Here is a 19,025-nt window from a genome sequence, read left to right on the forward strand (position 1 = left end):
TTTGTTTATGGGATAAAACAGTAGTCTAGTTTCATCCTTTTGCATGAGTCACTCCAGTTTTCCCAAAACCATTGATTGAACAGACTGTCCTTTCTCCATTGTATATTCTTGCCTCCTTTGTCGTAAATTAATTGATCATTTATTTGTGGGTTTATTTCTGGGCTCTCTAGCCTATTCCTTTGGTCTATATGTGTAAGTTTCTTGATTAAAAAATACTACAACCTTTCATTATCAATTTGTCTAACCCTCAAAAAACTCATATAAGACTAAAATTGTTGGGGTGCCTGGCTGGCTCAGTCAGTGGAGCATGCAACTCTTGATCTCAGGGTTATAGGTTTGAGCCTCATGTTGGGTGTAGAGACTACTTACAAATAAAATCTTAAAAAAAGATTTTAAATTATTTATTTTTATGATAAATAGGAGACCTAGAAGAATGTAATGGGTTTGTGTTACTTAACCGTTATCTGCATCCATTTCTTACCAGAAGCATAAGCTAAACACACAAAAGTCATGCAAAATTTTAACTCTACCAAAAGTTTTTCCTTTTTCCAATACCTCTGAGATTTAAACACTGGAATTTTCCTGGGTATACTGAAGCAACAGGGAAACAATGATGATGGTATAATAAAGCCAGAAGATGTTCAACTGAAGACCCTTTTGGCTCATTTTATTTCATAATCAAAATCCCAAACAAAGTTTAAAAGGGACTTGGTTCCCCATAGTGCTACCCTGCCATTTGCGTTTGTCTGTAATGTAATCTGTAGATATAGATCTCAAGGCCTGTGGAAAGTTAGCATTAAATTACTGGTTAATGTTACTCTGGAAGAATCGTGTTCATTACAGCATGTCTTTGAACCAACTTAAATATCCTTATAGTTGTCCTTCAGTTTATGATGCTGAACGTATGGTGCTTTAGCCCTATAAGAAAATAGCAAAGATGAGATTGCCTTGTAGTCTCATTTAGACAGTTAATTTTATCTTTGTTTTCTTAAGTCACATTTCATTGTGCTTCTCGATGGTGCAAAACTAATTGGCTCTTATCACAGTTACATTACCTTCAAAGGCAGATAAAATTAATGCAAAGTAAAAGATCACTACAATCAGAGATATCTGGTTAAAAGGGAGACAGGCTTGCATAAAGTGGTTGCACAATCCACAGAAGGCTCTGGCAGAATAATAAATCATTACTTTCTCCAGGTTATCATCTTGTGCTCTAGTTCATTATTTTGTATCATTTGTTTTAACCTTGGATTGTCCCTACTACATCTGCTCTGCTGTGATTAATTCTGCTGATGGAAATAAACTGTCGAAGGGCAATGCTGTACTGCATGACTAATTAGCCTACCGAATTATGTTCATAAATTAACATTTTGTTTTTATTCATTTAAATAAATCAAACTTGTCCAAACTTATTTTGTATAGATCACGCTAATATCAATTTATATTTTGTTACCTTTTAGCTTAGATCAGTTTACTTACTTTTTGGTCAACTAATTCTTAAACAGTTTCTCACTTTCACTTCTCTAAAATCGCCATAGAACATTATTGTCCCTGTTGGCCTAAGAGGAAGAAAGGTATGTTCAGTTAAGCTGAATAAGAGCTCTCCACCAAGCTCTCTGCTTTACCTTACCCTTTTTCAGCTTCCTCCTGCCCCCAATGCTGGCCACAACTCCTGACCTACTCCTTTTGGTTATGTAGGACTAAATGCATGTTTGGGTCTGCCCCCAGATTCCAGTGTTGCTGGAAGCACTAATCCCTAGTGTGATGGTATTAGGAGATGGGGCCTTTGGAAGGAAATTAGGTTGAGATTAGGTCAAGAGGGTGAGACCCTCACGATGGGATTAATGGCCTCACAAAAAGAAGAGGAGATACAAAATCTCTCTCTACACACTGTGAGGATATAGCAAGGCTGCAAACTGGGAAGCCTGCTGTCACCAGACATCGAATCTGCCGGCACCTTGATCTTGGATTTTCCAGCCTCCAGAACAACATGAAAGAAATGTTTGTTGTTTAAGTTTCCCAAACTATGGTATCTTGTTATAGCAGACCAAAATGACTAAGACAGGTTATTACTGTGAAAAACCAAATTCTTCTCATAAAAATTGTGGATTATACAAGAATGTTGTTAGTTATAAAAACAATTCTTTCAAGAACAGAAAAATTGATGGCAAATGTTTCTATATATTCTGCAATACTGGGTTGTTTGCTTCCAAAGTCTATTTGAAGAATAGGACTTAGTCTTCCCAGAACACTAAGTCATCAATCTTATTTTTTTTCATTTTTTAAAAAATTTAAATCCAAGTTAGTTAACATATAGTGTAATAATGATTTCACGAGTAGAATTGAGTGATTCATCACTTACATAGAACACCCAGGGTTCATCCCAACAAGTGCCTTCCTTAAGGCCCATTGCCCATTTAGCCCATCCACCCACCCAACGCCCCGCCAGCAACCCTCAGTTTGTTCTCCGTGTTTAAGAGTCTCTTATGGTTTGTTTCCCTCTCTGTTTTTATCTTATTTTCACTTCCCTTCCCATATGTTCATCTGTTTTATTTCTCAAATTGCACATACAAGTAAAATCATATGATATTTGTCTTTCTCTAATTTCACTTAGCATAATATACTCTAGTTCCATGCACATTGTTGCAAATGGCAAGATTTCATTCTTTTTGATCACTGAGCAATAATCCATTGTGTGTGTGTGTGTGTGTGTGTGTGTGTGTGTGTATACACGACATCTTTTTTATCCATTCATCCATCAATGGACATTTGGGTTCTTTCCATAATTTGGCTATTGTTGATAGTGCTCCTATAAACATTGGGGTGCAGGTACCCCTTCAAATCAACACTCCTATATCCTTTAGATAGATACCTAGTAGTGCAATTGCTGAGTCATAGGGTAGTTCTATTTTTAACTTTTTGAGAAACTTCCATACTATTCTCCAGAGTGGCGGTACCAGTTTGTATTCCCACCATCAGTGCAAGAGGGTTCCCCTTTCTCCATATCCTCACCAACATCTGTTGTTTCCTGAGTTGCTAATTTCAGCCATTCTGACAGGTGTGAAGTGGTATCTCATTGTGGTTTTGATATATATTTCCCTGATGACTAGTGATGTTGAGCATCTTTTCATCTGCCTGGTAGCCATCTGGATGTTTCGTTGCAAACATGTCTATTCATATGTTTTGTTCGTTTCTTTACTGGATTATTTCTCTTTTGGGTGTTGAGTTTGATAAGTTCTTTACAGATTTTGGATACTAACCCTTTATCTGATATCATTTGCAAATATTTTCTCCCATTTCGTCAGTTGCCTTTTAGTTTTGCTTATTGCTTGCTTACCTGTACAGAAGCTTTTTATCTTGATGAGATCCCAATAGTTCACTTTTCCTTTTGTTTCTCTTGCCCCTGGAGAAGTGTTGAGTAAGAAGTTGCTGTGGCTCAGTCTTATTTTAATAAGAGCAGGTAAGCTCTTTTCAATAAGGGGTTCACTGCCTGAAACTTCAGGAAACTGAATAATATGAGAGAATTTAAAAGCCCTCACGTTTATTTAGAAAGTTTTCATTGAGACTGTCCTAAACTTTTATGCAAGGGCCTCGCCTACCAGCTCATGTGATACAGTTACACTCATTCTTTACAATTCCGTGTTCACTAAGGGCACGTTGGTAGCTTGAATTTGGCAATTGGGAGTGTTTATTCCAAGGAAATATGCAAACAGTACAAATCAGGGCTTTTGTTTTCCAGAGAGCTGGTTGTTAAGCACTTACCAGCACCCCCTGTTTACATGCAAGGTAAGTGTTGCTAGGCATGGCTCCCTTATAAGCTTTTTCTGATCAAATTCTTTGCTGTTTCATAGAGAAGAATCTTTATATTTATATTCGTTGTTCCTCCCCTATCTCCGCTCTCCCACCCTCTTCTCTCTTTCTTTTTCTTTTATTTGGGAGCATAGTTTCTCAGGGCTCTGCACTCTTTGAAAGAAATACCTCAGAAATTCTCTCTGAGTAAAACAACCAGGAAACAGTTATTCTCAGGCTTTTTAACTCAGCCAAGTCAGGTACCATCCCGGTTACCGCTCTAGACAGGCTTCCACAATCGTAACACCTGTTTCTGTTTTACACAGGTGGAGTCACCTTATGTCTTCTTTGATACTTAGCTTTGACAGAGGAAAGTACCATATAATTGAATCACTATATCAAACATAACTAAATCACTATTCAGCTAGTGACCAATGTGTTTTCAATGGAAATAAAAAATTTGCCTATAGGGCACTTTTTACTTTTTATTTTATTTTAAATATTTTATTTTTAAGAAATCTCTACACCCAACGCAGTGGTTCTTGAACTCACATCCCTGAGGTCAAGAATCACGTACTTTACTGACTGAACCAGCCAGGCGCCTCTGTAGGGCACTTTTTAAACCAAATGAACTTGTTTTATCTGTCTATTTCATGCCTTCCATTACTGTTTCAAGCACTGAAAGGGATAAGGACCAGAGAAAATAGTCATCTCTTTCAGAATCCTTCCAAACTTCTTTGGAAAATGAGGGCTGATTGATGAAACGTATGGAGCAATGAGAAAATAATTAAGAACAAAATTGGTAAAAGCTGGTCAATGTACCAAAGCACTAGAGAGGTCAGGAAAGATTGTATGTTGGAATTTCCACTTGAATTTGTCTTTGAGCAATGACTAGGACTGGAGCATTAAGGAAAGAGGAAAGAGGCACTTTATGTGAGACCAACAGCATGAGTGAAGGACTTGGCCAGTGAGCAAGTAATATCTGACTCTTGAGAATTATTCAGAAATTTGGATGGATCCTGGGAGGTTTCTAAAAGCCAAAAGAAAAATGTGTTAAACACAATAGGCAAGAGGAGGCTATTATAGAGCTTTTGAGCATTAGAGTGATGACATTAAAGGGATGCCTTTGAAGATTAATCTGTCAGCATTATTAAAGAGATTGTATAGGTTAAAATTAACGGCAGGGGAAGAAGTAGAAGTACCTTAGGTTGGCCTTGTTAATAAGCACATAGGGACCACAGCAAGGAGCAGGTGACAGCCAACACTGGGTAGAATGCTACTTATTCACTGTGGCAGAGGTAAGCGTACAGGAAGTGGTAGAGTAGGCCCAGTGAGGTCAGAAGCAAGCTCCCAAAGCACAGCATCCAAAAGGCATGCTTGGGCATGATACTGGCAACTGCCAGAATTAAAAGAGTTCATCTGATGGACAGAACACAGTGACGGGAAATCTAAGTGATGGAGCAAGAGAGCTGACCAGATGTGACAATGTAGCAGGTGTGGGAGACACTATTCCAGGCTTCTCCCCAGGAAAGGATGCAGACACTAGAGCCAGCAAACTTCTAGAGCCTTGATATCACCTGGGATTCAATGTAGGGCCCCAGACCAAACAGGAAGCAGAGCACAAAGCTGAAAGAATATGGAGAAGAGAGATAATGGGAGGAGAGAGTGTCAGAGTATGCCAACCCAAGGAATGCTTAGACACCTGAAGCTTGGTCCTCAAATAGCAGACCTTGGGCTGAGCTGTGTTGATGGTAAAGAAGAAATGGACAGTGAGAACCCAAGCACTACGGGTAGCAGGTGCATCACAGCAATGAATTCTAAGCCTATACCAGCTTACAGATTCAAAGCTTTTGATCTCTGATTTTCGTTCAGAAACTAGCAGATCCCTGCGAGAGTACTTGAGGAAGGAGAGGTGGGAGATATAAAATGAGGATTGACCCTTGGAACTGAGGCAATAATACAGTTAGCAAGAGCCCATAGTCTAACTTTTTTATATTTTAGCTCATTGACACATGTTTTGAAGAAGTACACATGTCTGAGTGGCAGAGGCAACAAAGAAGATGGGAAAACTTGAGAGGTATTTACATATAATTTCAGTAAAACGTTAAATAACTATCATGTACAGGGATTGTATTGTTGATTCATTCAGATTTCTTCTTCTTTCATTTTGGATAGAGAGGGGGTGCAAGTAAGCAAGGGGCAGAGAGAAAGGGAGAGAAGCAGGGCTCACCCAAAGCGGACTGGTAGTCACCTAAGTGGGGCTTGAGCTCACCTGAAGCGGGGCATGAGCTCACTGGAAGCAGGACTCGAACTCAACCATGAGGTCATGACCTGAGCCAAAGGCAGATGCTCAACTGACTTAGTCACCTAGGTGCCCTGATTCATTCAGATTTCTGACCGTTTGAGCTGTGTAGAAAACTTTTATGGACATAAACTCTTCCTATATTTACTTTTCTTAGGTTAGCTTAACTCTCCTGACTTATCATGGTGGTATAATGCATGTAACTTGGTATTACTTCAATAATTGACTATTGCATATAATTCACAGACGTTATTCTTTAATGAAGAAGCACAAAGTATAGTTTTGGACAATACCATATTAACTCCAGGACATACATTTTTATAAATGAGGCCCCAATTTGAGGTTATTTTTTTATCACTTGCCTGTAGCACTTCAGCATGTTGCACTAATGATGTGGAGGATCCCACTTAATTCCAAGGGACTATCGTTCCATAGTTTCCTTAAGAGCCTAGACATACACCCATACACATAAGAAAGTCTAATAGAGGATTTTGCTTGTTTGAATACATATTAGTTATCAAACTTTGAATTAATAGCATTTTAGAGTATTTCTTAAGGTTTCCACATTACACTACCCAAATTCTGTTACCAAATAGAGGAACACAGGACAAAGTCTATAAGCGTGTCTATTAATAGAGGAAGAATTCTGTTCCAAGCGAAGGCAAAGAGGATATCTAGGCTTTATTTCACGTACATACCATGTGACCAAAACTGTTCTAGCTGTTTCATACATGTTCATAGTGAATCACAACATTGTGTGAGATATTTTGTCTCCATTACGGAGATGAGGAATCAGGGATTCAAAGACATGTATTAACTGGCTCATAGTATAGCTGGTAAGCAGCACAGTCAGAATTAAAATTAAGGTGTGTCTACTTCTAGAGCTCATGCTTGTTTTTACTGCCCCACATTACAAAAATATGTTTGTATACATAAACTTTTACAAATGAAAGTACTAAATCCATTTTTTAAAGATGCTGCAGCTACGAGGTCTATATCAATATATTTTCCGAGTTAATTAAACAAAGTTAATCCTACAGACCAACCCACAAATACAAATACATTTTTCTATGTAACAATTCAATATTTCTCAAAATACAAATCAGCTGAGAAATCCTCCTGATCTAGTGGTCACCGTAACAGAGGAATGGCATATAAGTTTCACCTGCTGTCAGGTCTTACTAATTGGTAGTGGCCACCTGGATTTCTGCATGGAGAAGAAATCTGAGGTCATGTGTAAGTCAACAGGAAGGCGCCCTGGGATCCATTGGAGATGAAGGCCAGGGACATGGGTGAGGAAAATGGCAGCTATGTGCCTGTATTGGCTTGAGCTGCCACAAATATTAGAAAAGTAGTATGCGATTTGATATGCTACTGCTCAAAACTGCCTTCCGCACTCAAAATTCTCTCACTTTAATTCTCTCAAAATTATTCTCACTTTTGTTTTTTCTAAGCTGGCCTGATCATCTAGATTAATCATCTAGATTAATTGTTTAAAAATACTGTTTCCCAGGCTTCTTATCTGGAAGATTCAGAAGGTTAAGACTAGGAGTCCAGGAATTTTATGTTCTGGCAAGTTTGGGATTATTTGAATTGCCTTATTTGTTTATTTATTTATTTATTTATTTATTTATTTATTTATATTTTTGAGAAAGAGAGGGAGAGAGAGACAGAGAGCGAGCACGAGCAGGGGAAAGGGGCAGATAGAGAGAAAGAGAGTTTCACGTAGGCTCCACGCTCAGGTTCTATGCTTAACCAACTAAGCTACCCAGATGCCCTTGAGTTGTCTTTTTATTCAGAAAACCTCTCTGAGGGACAGACATTAAGTTATTGAGCAGTAATAGTTTAAGACATAATCTTCCTCATAGAGATTTGAGCACTTACCGGTCAGGAGCAAACAACAGACCCATTCGATCAGAGAAATTCGGTGCATGTGATAGCTTCCCCACCTTATCTGGTTCTGCGCAATTTACTGACTCATTCCGCTTTTCCTCTCGCTCACTCCACTCTGGGAAATACTAGCCTTCTTTCTGTTGCTCTAACATGTGCATGTTTCCACCTCAAAGCCTTTGTCCTTGCTGTTCCTGCATGGTATGTCATTCCTGGAGACTTTCACAGGGCTGGTGCCCCTAATCCTCTCTGAAGTGGTAGGGCTATTAAGTGAAAAAGCTAATTGGTAAGCAAGGAGGAAGATTTTAAGTCTGTGAAGTAGACTCATTGCTTATATGACAATCAAGCTGTTTAATGTTATAAAAGGGAGGCTCCCTGCCCTAGCTCTAAGCAATGAGTTATGCCAGTCATTGCATAGCGTCTGCAATGAAATGAGGGTAAAGAAATAATGGTTTTTTTCTAGAAAATCAAGAATGATGAATATAAAAACAGAGAACGAAGTCACTAGTTGAATAATAATTAAATCTGGGTAAAATATATTATTTAAAACCATTCAATCACTGCCTTATCTTTTTTGATTCTTGCCGGATGCTCCTGAGTAGAATCATCTGACGATCTTTGAATGAGCATTAGGATTTGGGAAGCATCTTAATAAAACACTAACTGAAGCCACTCTGAAGAAAACATCATTAATCATGTCATCTGATAAGAGATACTGTCAAAGCTACACTTAGAAATTTATACTCAGGCTGAATTCCAGTAACATCCCTTGTGTACATTAGAGATTAGGAAAATGAGAGCTTCTTCATTTACTATATAATTTTTTGAAAAATATTATTTTGGCCTAATTTCTCAAAATGGAAATCACCTAGACACATGGATCTCCCAGTGGCAGAGTCTTTCTAGTCCAGTTCACTTTATACAATTCTCCTGTATTATCTTCAGAAAGTACTATTTTCATTTTAACACCGTCTATTGAAAAGATACTGAAAAGGCTGCAAAACTCCCTATTACTTTTTAAGTAAACATAAAATCTTTAGGTTGGTATTTAAGAGACCAATTTAGCTATTCCTAGGTTTACCCATCTTTAGGCAAGATTTATATCAATTTAAAAATATCAACCAAACTATAATAACTGACTGCTTAGTATATGGTAAACATTAAGTAAGACATCTTGAAGATGCAAAAAATTTATGAGGGACAGCTGGGTGGCTCAGTCAATTGAACATGTGACTCTTGACCCTGGCTCAGGTCATGATCCCAGGGTCATGGGATCAAGCCCTGATTTGGGCCCCACATCAGGCTCTGATGATTCTCTGGGCAGATGATTCTCTGTCTCTCCCTCTGTCTCACTTCCTCTCAGGGTGTGCACATGCACTCTCTCCCTCTCTAAAAGAAAAAAGAACAAAAAAAGAATATATGAAGTATTCCCATTCCTTAATGACTACCCAAATTAATCTCATAGGAAGAGGCAACATTTAAAGAATGATGCAGACAATAGGAGCTTGCAGGAGAAGGACACAAAGAGATCAGAAATTGTGATGTTTGTAAAAGAAGAGGGCCTTGAAGAAAAGTAAGATTTAGTCAAGTGGAGGGTAACAGAGATGCTATTGGAAGTTAGGAGAATGTATGTAAAGGAATGACGGCAAGAGATTTGCAAGTATCTTCTGGGTCAGTAAATAGACCAATAGGAACAGAGCAGAAAGTATATATTGGGAATAGTGGACCAGATTTTGATAGTCAGGCATCAGAATAAAGGATGGGTTTCCTGTAAACAATAAAAAGGAAATCATTGAAAACTTTATTATGAGATCAAGGTAATGAAAAATATTTTAGGAAAATAAGTCTGGCAAAAGTGCAGAGAGAATCTGTAGGAGGATATTAGGGTGCTTACCTTAGACATTAGTGATGTAAAGAGGTCTTTACCCTTAATATTTACCCACAGTGGCTGAGAATAAGCTGTATTGGGGGCTGTTGGGGGAAAAGTTTGAGAAGTGCCAAGAGTTGGGAGAAAAGCCTCTATTGGAGGGTCATAAAAAGTCAGGGAGAGAGGTCATCTTGATAAGAAAATAGTTATCAATCTGATAATCGTTTTTAGAAATGCCAAGGAGAATGAAGAAGGCCAATAGAAATAAAATAAAAATAAAATAAATGCTTAGCCTGAAGGGAAACCATCAAAAGGACAGAAAAGTAAACCATTTCCACATGATATAAAATACATGGAAACCAATTGCCAACAAATCCTAATAGAATGAAAGAACTGAAAGTTCATAGAGATAAAAGATAGGGGTTCCTGGGTGGCTTAGTCAGTTAAGCCTTGAACTCTTGATTTTGGCTCATGTCATGATCTCACATTTTGAGAGTTTGAGGCCTGCTATTGGGCTTTGTACTGACAGTGTGGACCCTGCTTGAGATCCTCTCTCTCTTCCTCTCTCTCTGCCCCTTACCTGCGCTCTCTCTCTCTCTCGCTCTCCCTCAAAATAAGTAAAAACAAACTTAAAAAAGATAGGATCCCCAAATAAGGAAGTCTTATAGCAAATTTCTAAAAAAAAAAAACTTCAAAGAGGAATTGGGATATTGAGAAAGGGAATGATCTATAGTCAATTTGCTTAACTAAATTATTTTAATGAATATATTAAAGAGCAGTGGAATAGTTGTGACTGTCTCCAAATTTAGACCAACAGATTCCATAATTTTGTGAATATAGTTATCAAAAGTGAGAGGGCAAAATTTCAAGGTAGGATTTTAGGCTTGAAAGGCTATATGGTATATTGCCTTCTCCGTTACAAGAGTATAAAAGTTATTCCACATTTTACTCCAGTGCTTTAGAGTTTTGTTTTTTATGACCATCTCCCCTGGAATTTATTTTTATGCATCATTTTAGGATGAGAAAAAACTTGTTTCCCAATTAATAGTTTTCCACTGATTTCCATTGATTGATCAATGCACTATTTATCTAATGACATGATACACCAATTTTGTCATATATATACATCCTTGATTTAATGCCACTTGGGCAGAATTAATTATTATATATATATATATATATGTATATATATATACACATATACACACACATATGTATATATACATATACGCACATATATACACACACATATATATATATACATACATATATATACATATATACATACACACACACACAGTTGACTCTTAAACTACACAGATTTGAACTGCTTCAGTGCATTTACATGCCAATTGTTTTTCATAAACACTGTACAGTCCTATAAATGTATGTTCTCTTCCTTATAATTTTCATAATAACAATTTCTTTCCTCTAGCCTACTTTATTGTAAAATACAGTATATAATGTATATAATATGCAAAATATGTGTTAATCTGTTGTTGATGTTACCAGTAAGGCATCCGGTCAACAGTAGGGTATTAATGGTTAAATTTGGGGGAAGTCAAAAGTTTTAAGAGGGTTTTTGACTGTTTGTGGGGTCAATACCCCTAACTCTCACCATGTTCAAGGGCCAACTCTCTCTATACATATATATGTATTTCCTCCCCTTCAGCTTCTAAGTACTGTTGTGAGCTCTCAGCCAATAGGAGCTGGTATGTATTGTGATGGACTGTATAAAATAGTTCTTGGCCAGTAAGCATAAGTACACTATAGCTTTCAGCTACAGAATCTGCTACTTTGCTAACCATTTGGTGAATATATTCTGCAGTGTGTGTAATTTATTATGCTATGGCTTCTCTTTCGTTTGTTTTGTATTCTGAGAACAGTTTGTCCAAAATGACTGGTTAAATGTGTAGAAATAACACTTGATATATTTAATATATACAAGGTAATGGTGTTATAATGGTACTTAAAATATAAGTTTTGAAGAGGCTGGAGGTGCTTTCCAGGATACAATCAAGTAAGCAGAGTGTTAAGATCATCAAAAAGATATATATTGATAAGTGACAACTGACATTAAAAAGCCCATTATAACATCACTATAATTTGGATTGGCCAACAATTATATGAAGATACTTAAGGAAAAGATTATGGCAGGAATCTCATCCCCATTTCAGAGAATCTGAGTAGATTGTAGGAGTGGTTGCCAAAGCAGGATACCAGCAAAGCATATCCCATAGGGATTTATGATAGTGATTCTCCTACAGAATTGATTCAGTTATGTTTCTCTCTCCAGTAATACAATCCCTCCATTAAATGGGGTATGGGTGTGCTAAATTCCTGTAAGTATTCATGGGTCTGTTTCAGGAATTTAAATTCTGTAATATTAATTTATGTGTTCATTCCTGCATCAATACAACAGTTTTAATTACTATAACCTCATGTTTTATTATAGTACAAAAACATTTTGAAAAATATCTTGAATATTATTTATTACTTATCTTTCTAGATGAACTTCAAGAAAAGCTTCTCTGTCTTTTTAAATACTATTAGGATTTTTATTGGGATTATACTAACTAGGTGATTTGAGGAAACTCTCATAGTGTTCCTCCCCAGATTCATATTTTTTATATCCTTTAGCAAAGTTTTTTCATACCAATCCTACAGTTTTGGAGTTTCTTACTGGTTATTTTGCAGATTTTATTGCTCTAGGTTGTGGCAATCTTTTTTCAAACATATTTTAAAATTATGTTTTTTTGGTGTTTAGGAAAGGCAAATACTTTATCTTATCGGTAGTCATTTTGCTGACCTCTCAAAGAAATAGTTTTTCTTTTGATTGTTGGATCTTTTTGTTGATAATTATGACATTTGTAAATACCAACAGTTCTGCCTCTTTTTACCCAATACTGCTCTTTTTCTTGTCTTATTCCACTGGCTTAGAAATTTGACTGATTGTAGTGGGAATTATTAATTATATCTTTGTAAGTCTCTAATGGATTTGCTTTATCAGGTCAAGTAAGCTTCATTCTATTCTTATTTTACTGATAGTTTTATTTTTTCAAGATTGTCAAGATGATTGTAGTAAATCCTCTTTACTATATAAGGTCTATATAAATTTCTTTTAAAAATGTATGAAGACTATTTATGACCTATTAATATTTTTAATATTTGTAAATGTTCTCATTCATGCTGGAAAAATGTGAATTATCTGTTTAGTTTCCATATGTAGTTATTAAAATAACATCTTTTATGTATGAGAGTTTTGTTAAAATTTCCTTCTATTAATGTAGATTATACATTTCTCTTCATATTGTTTTGTTTTCTTTTTATATTTAAATGTTGAGTTTTTAACTACATAAAGATTCATGATGCTTGTAACTTATGGGGGGTTTAATCAGCAAAACATATGCCATGTTTGCTTTGACTAAAAGTATCACGCCTAGTTTCTCTTTGTAAGCATTTATTTGGTATATTTTTCATCATCCCTCTACATCCAACTTTTTGTTTAGATGTGTCTCCTGGTCTCTTGTAAACAGCTTATCATTAAATAATTTTACTACCCAATCTAATAATCTATCTTTTATGAGGTTAATTTAACATATTGACTTTTAGTTAATATAGTGACTTTAGTTTAGCATATATTTGTATTTTCTTTTTGCTCTATTTTCTTCCTTATTTACTTTCTATCTTCAGCCGAATTTGTTTACTTTGTTCACTGGGCCATACTTTTTTTTTCCCCTGTCTAGGAGTTTTCAAGTAATTCATCACATTTCTCTCTTGCTTGTCCTTGAATTTTAAATAACATATTTAAACACAGGTTTTTTTGCTATAATGTCAATCATTTGTGTCAGTAACCTCCTTCCCAAACTACACAAGATTATTAATATACTTAGACCAATCCTAACATCTCCTAATCTCTCATGCTTTGTGGATATCATCTGGAATTTTATTTATAGATTTTAAAATATTTGCTTTATATTGTGGCTCAATTTTTATGTGAATTTTATCTTAACTGTGATAATTGTAATTTCATGAAAAATTATTTTTTATCAGTTTCACTGTTACCTCTTTCAATCTGTGTGTTCCTCTTAGTCGTATATATTTATTTTCGATATCTTTAAGTGATACATCAGAAAACACTCATGGTGGCAAAGTTCTGAGACTTTTAATATATTAAAATGCCCTAATTTTCCCCTCAAAATTACATGATAGTTCAGCTGGGCAAAGAAATCTAGGTTAAAAATAATGGTCCTTTAGAACTGCAAAAATTGTTTCCACTTGCTTACTGCCTGGGAGATCAAACGAGAAATCTAACAGCAATCTGAATATTGTTCCTTTAAAATTACCTTGTTTATGTTTTATCTTTTGAGAAGCTTTTAGGGCCTGTCTGCATTTTCGTGGAGATCGGAAATTTCCCAACATGTCTAGGTGTGTGTCTTATTTTTCCCCACACACATGCAGACATTTTATTAGTTTCTGCAACAAGAGGACAATAATACCAATTTTTAAATATAAGTCTGAGGTCATCTGAGATGCCAACCAAATACACGGAAGAAAGATAAATGTCTTGCAAGAGGTTTAGCACAGATCTTGGAGAACTTGTGCTCAATGGGAAGGGGAGCAGCCCAGAGGAGGGGGAGTAAAAGGGGGCAGAGGGTCAGATGAAAGGGTAGTGGTGAGGGTGATGGATCTGGTTGGCTGCAGTTGCTAGTTATCCTGAAGCAACTTTAGCAATTATGCCTAAAATTCTGTAGTCACTTTCAAACACCTCCATATGATACCCTCAAAATCTGAAATCAGTAGATGAACTGTAGCTGCAAGGTTCACAAAATAATCAATGAAGCCAGGATGAGACAACCCAGAGAGAAAATCCCAGCACTTATTCTCAATCTGTCCTTCCTCAATTTAAAATAAACTCTGATAGGGGTGCCTCGGTGGCTCAGTCACTTAAGTGTGGGACTTCACTCAGGTCAGGATCTCAGGATTGGTGAGTTCGAGCCCCACATCTGGCTCTGTGCTGACAGCTCAGAGCCTGGAGTCTGCTTAGGATTCTGTGTCTTCATCTCTCTCTGCAACTCCCCCACTTGTGCTCTGTCTCTGTCTCTCTCAACCTCTCAAAAATAAAACATTAAAAATTTAAAAATAAAATAAAATAAACTCTAATATACCTGAGGTGAGATTCAGAAAGTAGCAGCAGAGCCAGCTGGGTCTTCTACTGAACTTTTCATCAAATACCAAGAAAGAACAAGGGGCAAGGCATATTTTTATTTTTATTTTATCTTATTTTAAAACAGAATAACCTAGTTATTCTATTACAAAGGGACATGGCTGAATAGGTAGGAAACAGATTCTCCGTTGTGAGTTCTCTTGATGGCTTCCGCAAGGATCATGGAGATGTCGATCGCCTGTATCTTGGAGCAATGTTTCATCTTATCCTCCTGAGGTATGGTATTGGTGACAACCACCGCTTCAAAGCATGCACTGTTGATGCGAGCAAGGGCCGGGCCAGAAAAGATTCCGTGAGTCAAGATCGCGTAAACTCTGGCGGCTCCAGCGGAGAGAAGTTTGTCAGCTGCACGACAGATTGTACCACAAGTATCAGCCATGTCATCCACAAGGATGGCCACACGATCCTTCACATCCCCCACTAGCACCATACGGTCCACTTCATTGGCCTTCTTCCGTTCTTTGTGAATCAAGGCAAAGGCCACATGCAACCTGTGTGCAATTGAGGTCGCTCTCTCAGCTCCACCAGCGTCTGGTGAGACAACAGTGCAGTTCCTCCACTCAGAGATATTCTCCCTTATCCATTTCAGGACAGCTGGCTCCGCATAGAGATTGTCTACGGGGATATCAAAAAACCCCTGAATTTGAGAAGCATGTAAGTCCATGGTGATGATATGATCTGCACCTGCTACAGACAGCATATTTGCAACAAGTTTGGCGGATATTGGGGCCCGGCTCTTATCCTTCTTATCCTGCCGGGCATAAGGGAAGCATGGGATGACCGCAGTAACCCGGCTGGCTGAAGCAATCTTGCAGGCATCAATCATGATCAAAAGCTCCATTAGACTGTCATTGATTTCGCCACAACCACTCTGCACTACGTAGACATCCTCTCCTTGCACACTCTCGCCAATTTCCACGCAGGTCTCCTGGTTGCTGAATTTCTTGGTCACCACCTTGCCTAGCTCCAGGCCCAGGCGGTCGGCAATTTTCTGGGATAGGTCCTGATGGGAGCTGCCTCCGAAGATTTTGATATTTGCCATTTTGCCCAATCACTCGAGATACTTACTCTTCGTCCGGCGATCACTGCTGCTGTCAAGATTGCAACCGAAGTCAGACCACAGACTAACAAAGGACTTTCCGTTGTTACCGGGCAGTTACCCGCCCGGTTCAGACGGTGGGCGCGAGCTGGTCTATGTTGATCTTGAGTCTTTGGGAAAAAATTCCTGCTTGGCATCCACTTTGCACTTTTAAACTAAAAAAATCAAGTCTTTCTTCAGTTCATGGAAGTTTTTCTTCTGTTAGTGCCTGTAGTAGTTTCCTAGGGGTGTGAAATTTAATGCCTAAAAATATAAAGTTTCTGTAAGGTAAAGGATGTATACGTTTAAAAGGAAAGTTACAGACTGGAGAAAATGTCTAACAATGTGCTTCCATTGGAGTGAGGAAAAAGACCAAAAACATTTGGAAATGGTATGAATAGGCAATTTACAGGGGAAAAAAGATAATAAACATACGAAAAAATGCTAGTAATCAGGAAAATGCTAATTTTCACACATTAGGTGGGCCAAAATTATAAGATAGATAAACTCCTCTATTGTAATAGAATGTATAAGTGTGAAATTTTGCAAGGAAAGTTTTGTTTCATAAAACCTTTGACTCAATGTATCTCCTTCTAGGAATCTACTCAATAGAAATATTCATAGACAACCCCAAAATATATTGATAATTTTATTTGTCACTTTGTTAATTCATTCAGTTAATATTTCATGAGGTATTGTGTGTCAGGTATTGTACCATTTATAGAATATAAGATGGTGAATGACAAATAGCATATCTCTCTAGAGTTACTCATAAAAACAAAATCTGGAAACTAACAAATGTCCATCAACAGGTAAAGTATCATATAATGTATTGTACAAACATAAGCAGACATTAAAGAAACTGATTTATGTGCGGTCATATGGAAATATTCCCAAGATATTTCTAAATGCAAAAAACCCAGTCAAAAAGGTACACAATATATGAAATTTGTGTATTTAGAATTAAGAAATAGTTAAAGCATCAAGTCATTACAGAGGTCCTTTTTATGATGATTATCTCTAGAGAGGGGTGTAGGTTGGTGGCAGTTTGGGATGAAGAAGGACTGTCACATTTTATTGCCATTTATTAGTGTAGTATTTGAACTTTTATTACTTTTATAATTAAAAAAAGACTAATAAAATATATGTGATGATTATGTGTTAGCAAATTTTAAGTACACAGCTTCCAAAATGCATTAGGAGTTGGAGTAATGGGGAAAGAAATGGAAGGGACCACAGATACCAGAAATTTCAAGAACAAATTGTATCATAAAAATAATGGAAGCATCAGATATAGATCATACATTTTTATCCTGCTAATTGTGTGTCTGACTTTTGGTTCTGCAATATTTTGATCTAGCCTAAATATAAATAACCATTTTTTTCATAGTTTGAAAGTGATAAATAATCTGTTGAATATATTTTCTCACCCTACTTGTGAGCTCTCCCACTGAGTAGGGTTCATGAATCAGGTAAGGACTGGAGTAGGCAACAGAAATGGGTAAGATTTGACAATGTCTATGAAACACATCACTTTGCTAGAAAAAAAAAAGTGTAGTTATATTAAATGTAGCCTATGTCAAAAAGGCTAAATCAAAATGTCCTGCTGCTGATCCAATCACCTCTCTTCTCAACATCGTCAAGCTTTTCTCCTCAATTCAGACTCTTCATGGTTGATAGTGCCTGCCAGCTCATTTCTGCCTACAACCCTCCATTCATGTTCCTTCCTATCATAAAATCAGCAGACCCATCTATACTATATAATTCTCATCCTCAGCCTGACTACATACAGTGATTTCTAAAGAAAATTCTGTGGCTTAATTTAGCTGCACTAAAAAGTACTTGCAGCTTCAATTAAAATGATTTTTCTCTCAGTGTTCTCAATGTGTCACACATTTTTCACTTTTTAAAGAAAAACAAAACAGATTTTTAAATAGACTTATTATTACCTAAATAGGACTGAATGCTAATGTAAACATTAAAAACACATAGTTGGTTGCATTGCCTTGAGGTGTTAAGTAGAAGAAATTTTTGTCTTGCTGCTATTTTTTGCTCCAAGCTCTGGCTGTTGCAACACCTTATAGTTCCAGGGATTTGTCTAAAACCATAAAATGTTAAAGGTGGAAATAGCCTTCCAGACCACCCAGTCCAACATCCTGATTCACAGACAGGGAACTGAGGCCCAGAGAAATGAAGCAACTGGTTTGGGATCTAAAAGCTAATTAGAGGCAGAGTGTGGACTAGAATGTGGGATTCCTGAATTTCCAAATAGCATTTTTCTCAGTCTATCATTTTTCTTTGAGGTTTATGAGAATGAAGGAAAAATGTAAAAGTCGGGCAGAAACTTTTACATAAAAATGTTACTTTTTTATTATCAAACAAGTACAGTAAGGAACAACTTTCCATATCTGAGACCGAATAATCCTTTTAAAACTTATTTCCTGAAACAAATGAACGATTGGTAGTGTCATGGAAATATCTCTGTTACGCTGACATTTCTGTTACATGAATCTATTGCAAGGGGATTTAGTTCCTCTTTATTTTGGTCTTTGTGGGTTGAGAAAGACATCTATCTTATCATTGGCTGTTCCGAACAAAAGTTACAGGTAGGAATGATGCCTATTGAAGAACATATTCTCTGTATTTAAGACATCATATCTTAATAAATTACTCTAGATAAATAAATTGTGGTATAGAGAAAATGTCTATCTTTCTCCTTCCCAAGGTAAGCATATTTAAATGTCATCTCTACAGATCTTTGAGAACTGCTATATTTTGAAGGTCTTTTGAGTCAATACCCAGAATATATATATATATATATATATATATATATATATATATATATATAACCTTGGTGATAGTTTCTTGCTTT

At 36.7% G+C, this 19,025-nt stretch overlaps 1 protein-coding gene across 1 annotated transcript in view; it reads right to left on the reverse strand.

The window, feature by feature from the left end:
• Nucleotides 1–15,093: 15,093 nt before the first annotated feature.
• Nucleotides 15,094–19,025, reverse strand: part of PRPS1L1 (phosphoribosyl pyrophosphate synthetase 1 like 1) — a 48,519-nt gene continuing 44,587 nt past the window's right edge. The window contains exon 4 of the mRNA XM_045495029.1: nucleotides 15,094–16,417. Within this exon, the coding sequence (XP_045350985.1) occupies nucleotides 15,161–16,117 (957 nt within the window). The 5' untranslated portion in view covers nucleotides 16,118–16,417 and the 3' untranslated portion in view covers nucleotides 15,094–15,160. The remainder of the gene's footprint in view (nucleotides 16,418–19,025) is intronic.

The sequence above is a fragment of the Leopardus geoffroyi genome, chromosome A2 (assembly GCF_018350155.1).
Source record: "Leopardus geoffroyi isolate Oge1 chromosome A2, O.geoffroyi_Oge1_pat1.0, whole genome shotgun sequence".
Classification (NCBI taxonomy): domain Eukaryota; kingdom Metazoa; phylum Chordata; class Mammalia; order Carnivora; family Felidae; genus Leopardus; species Leopardus geoffroyi.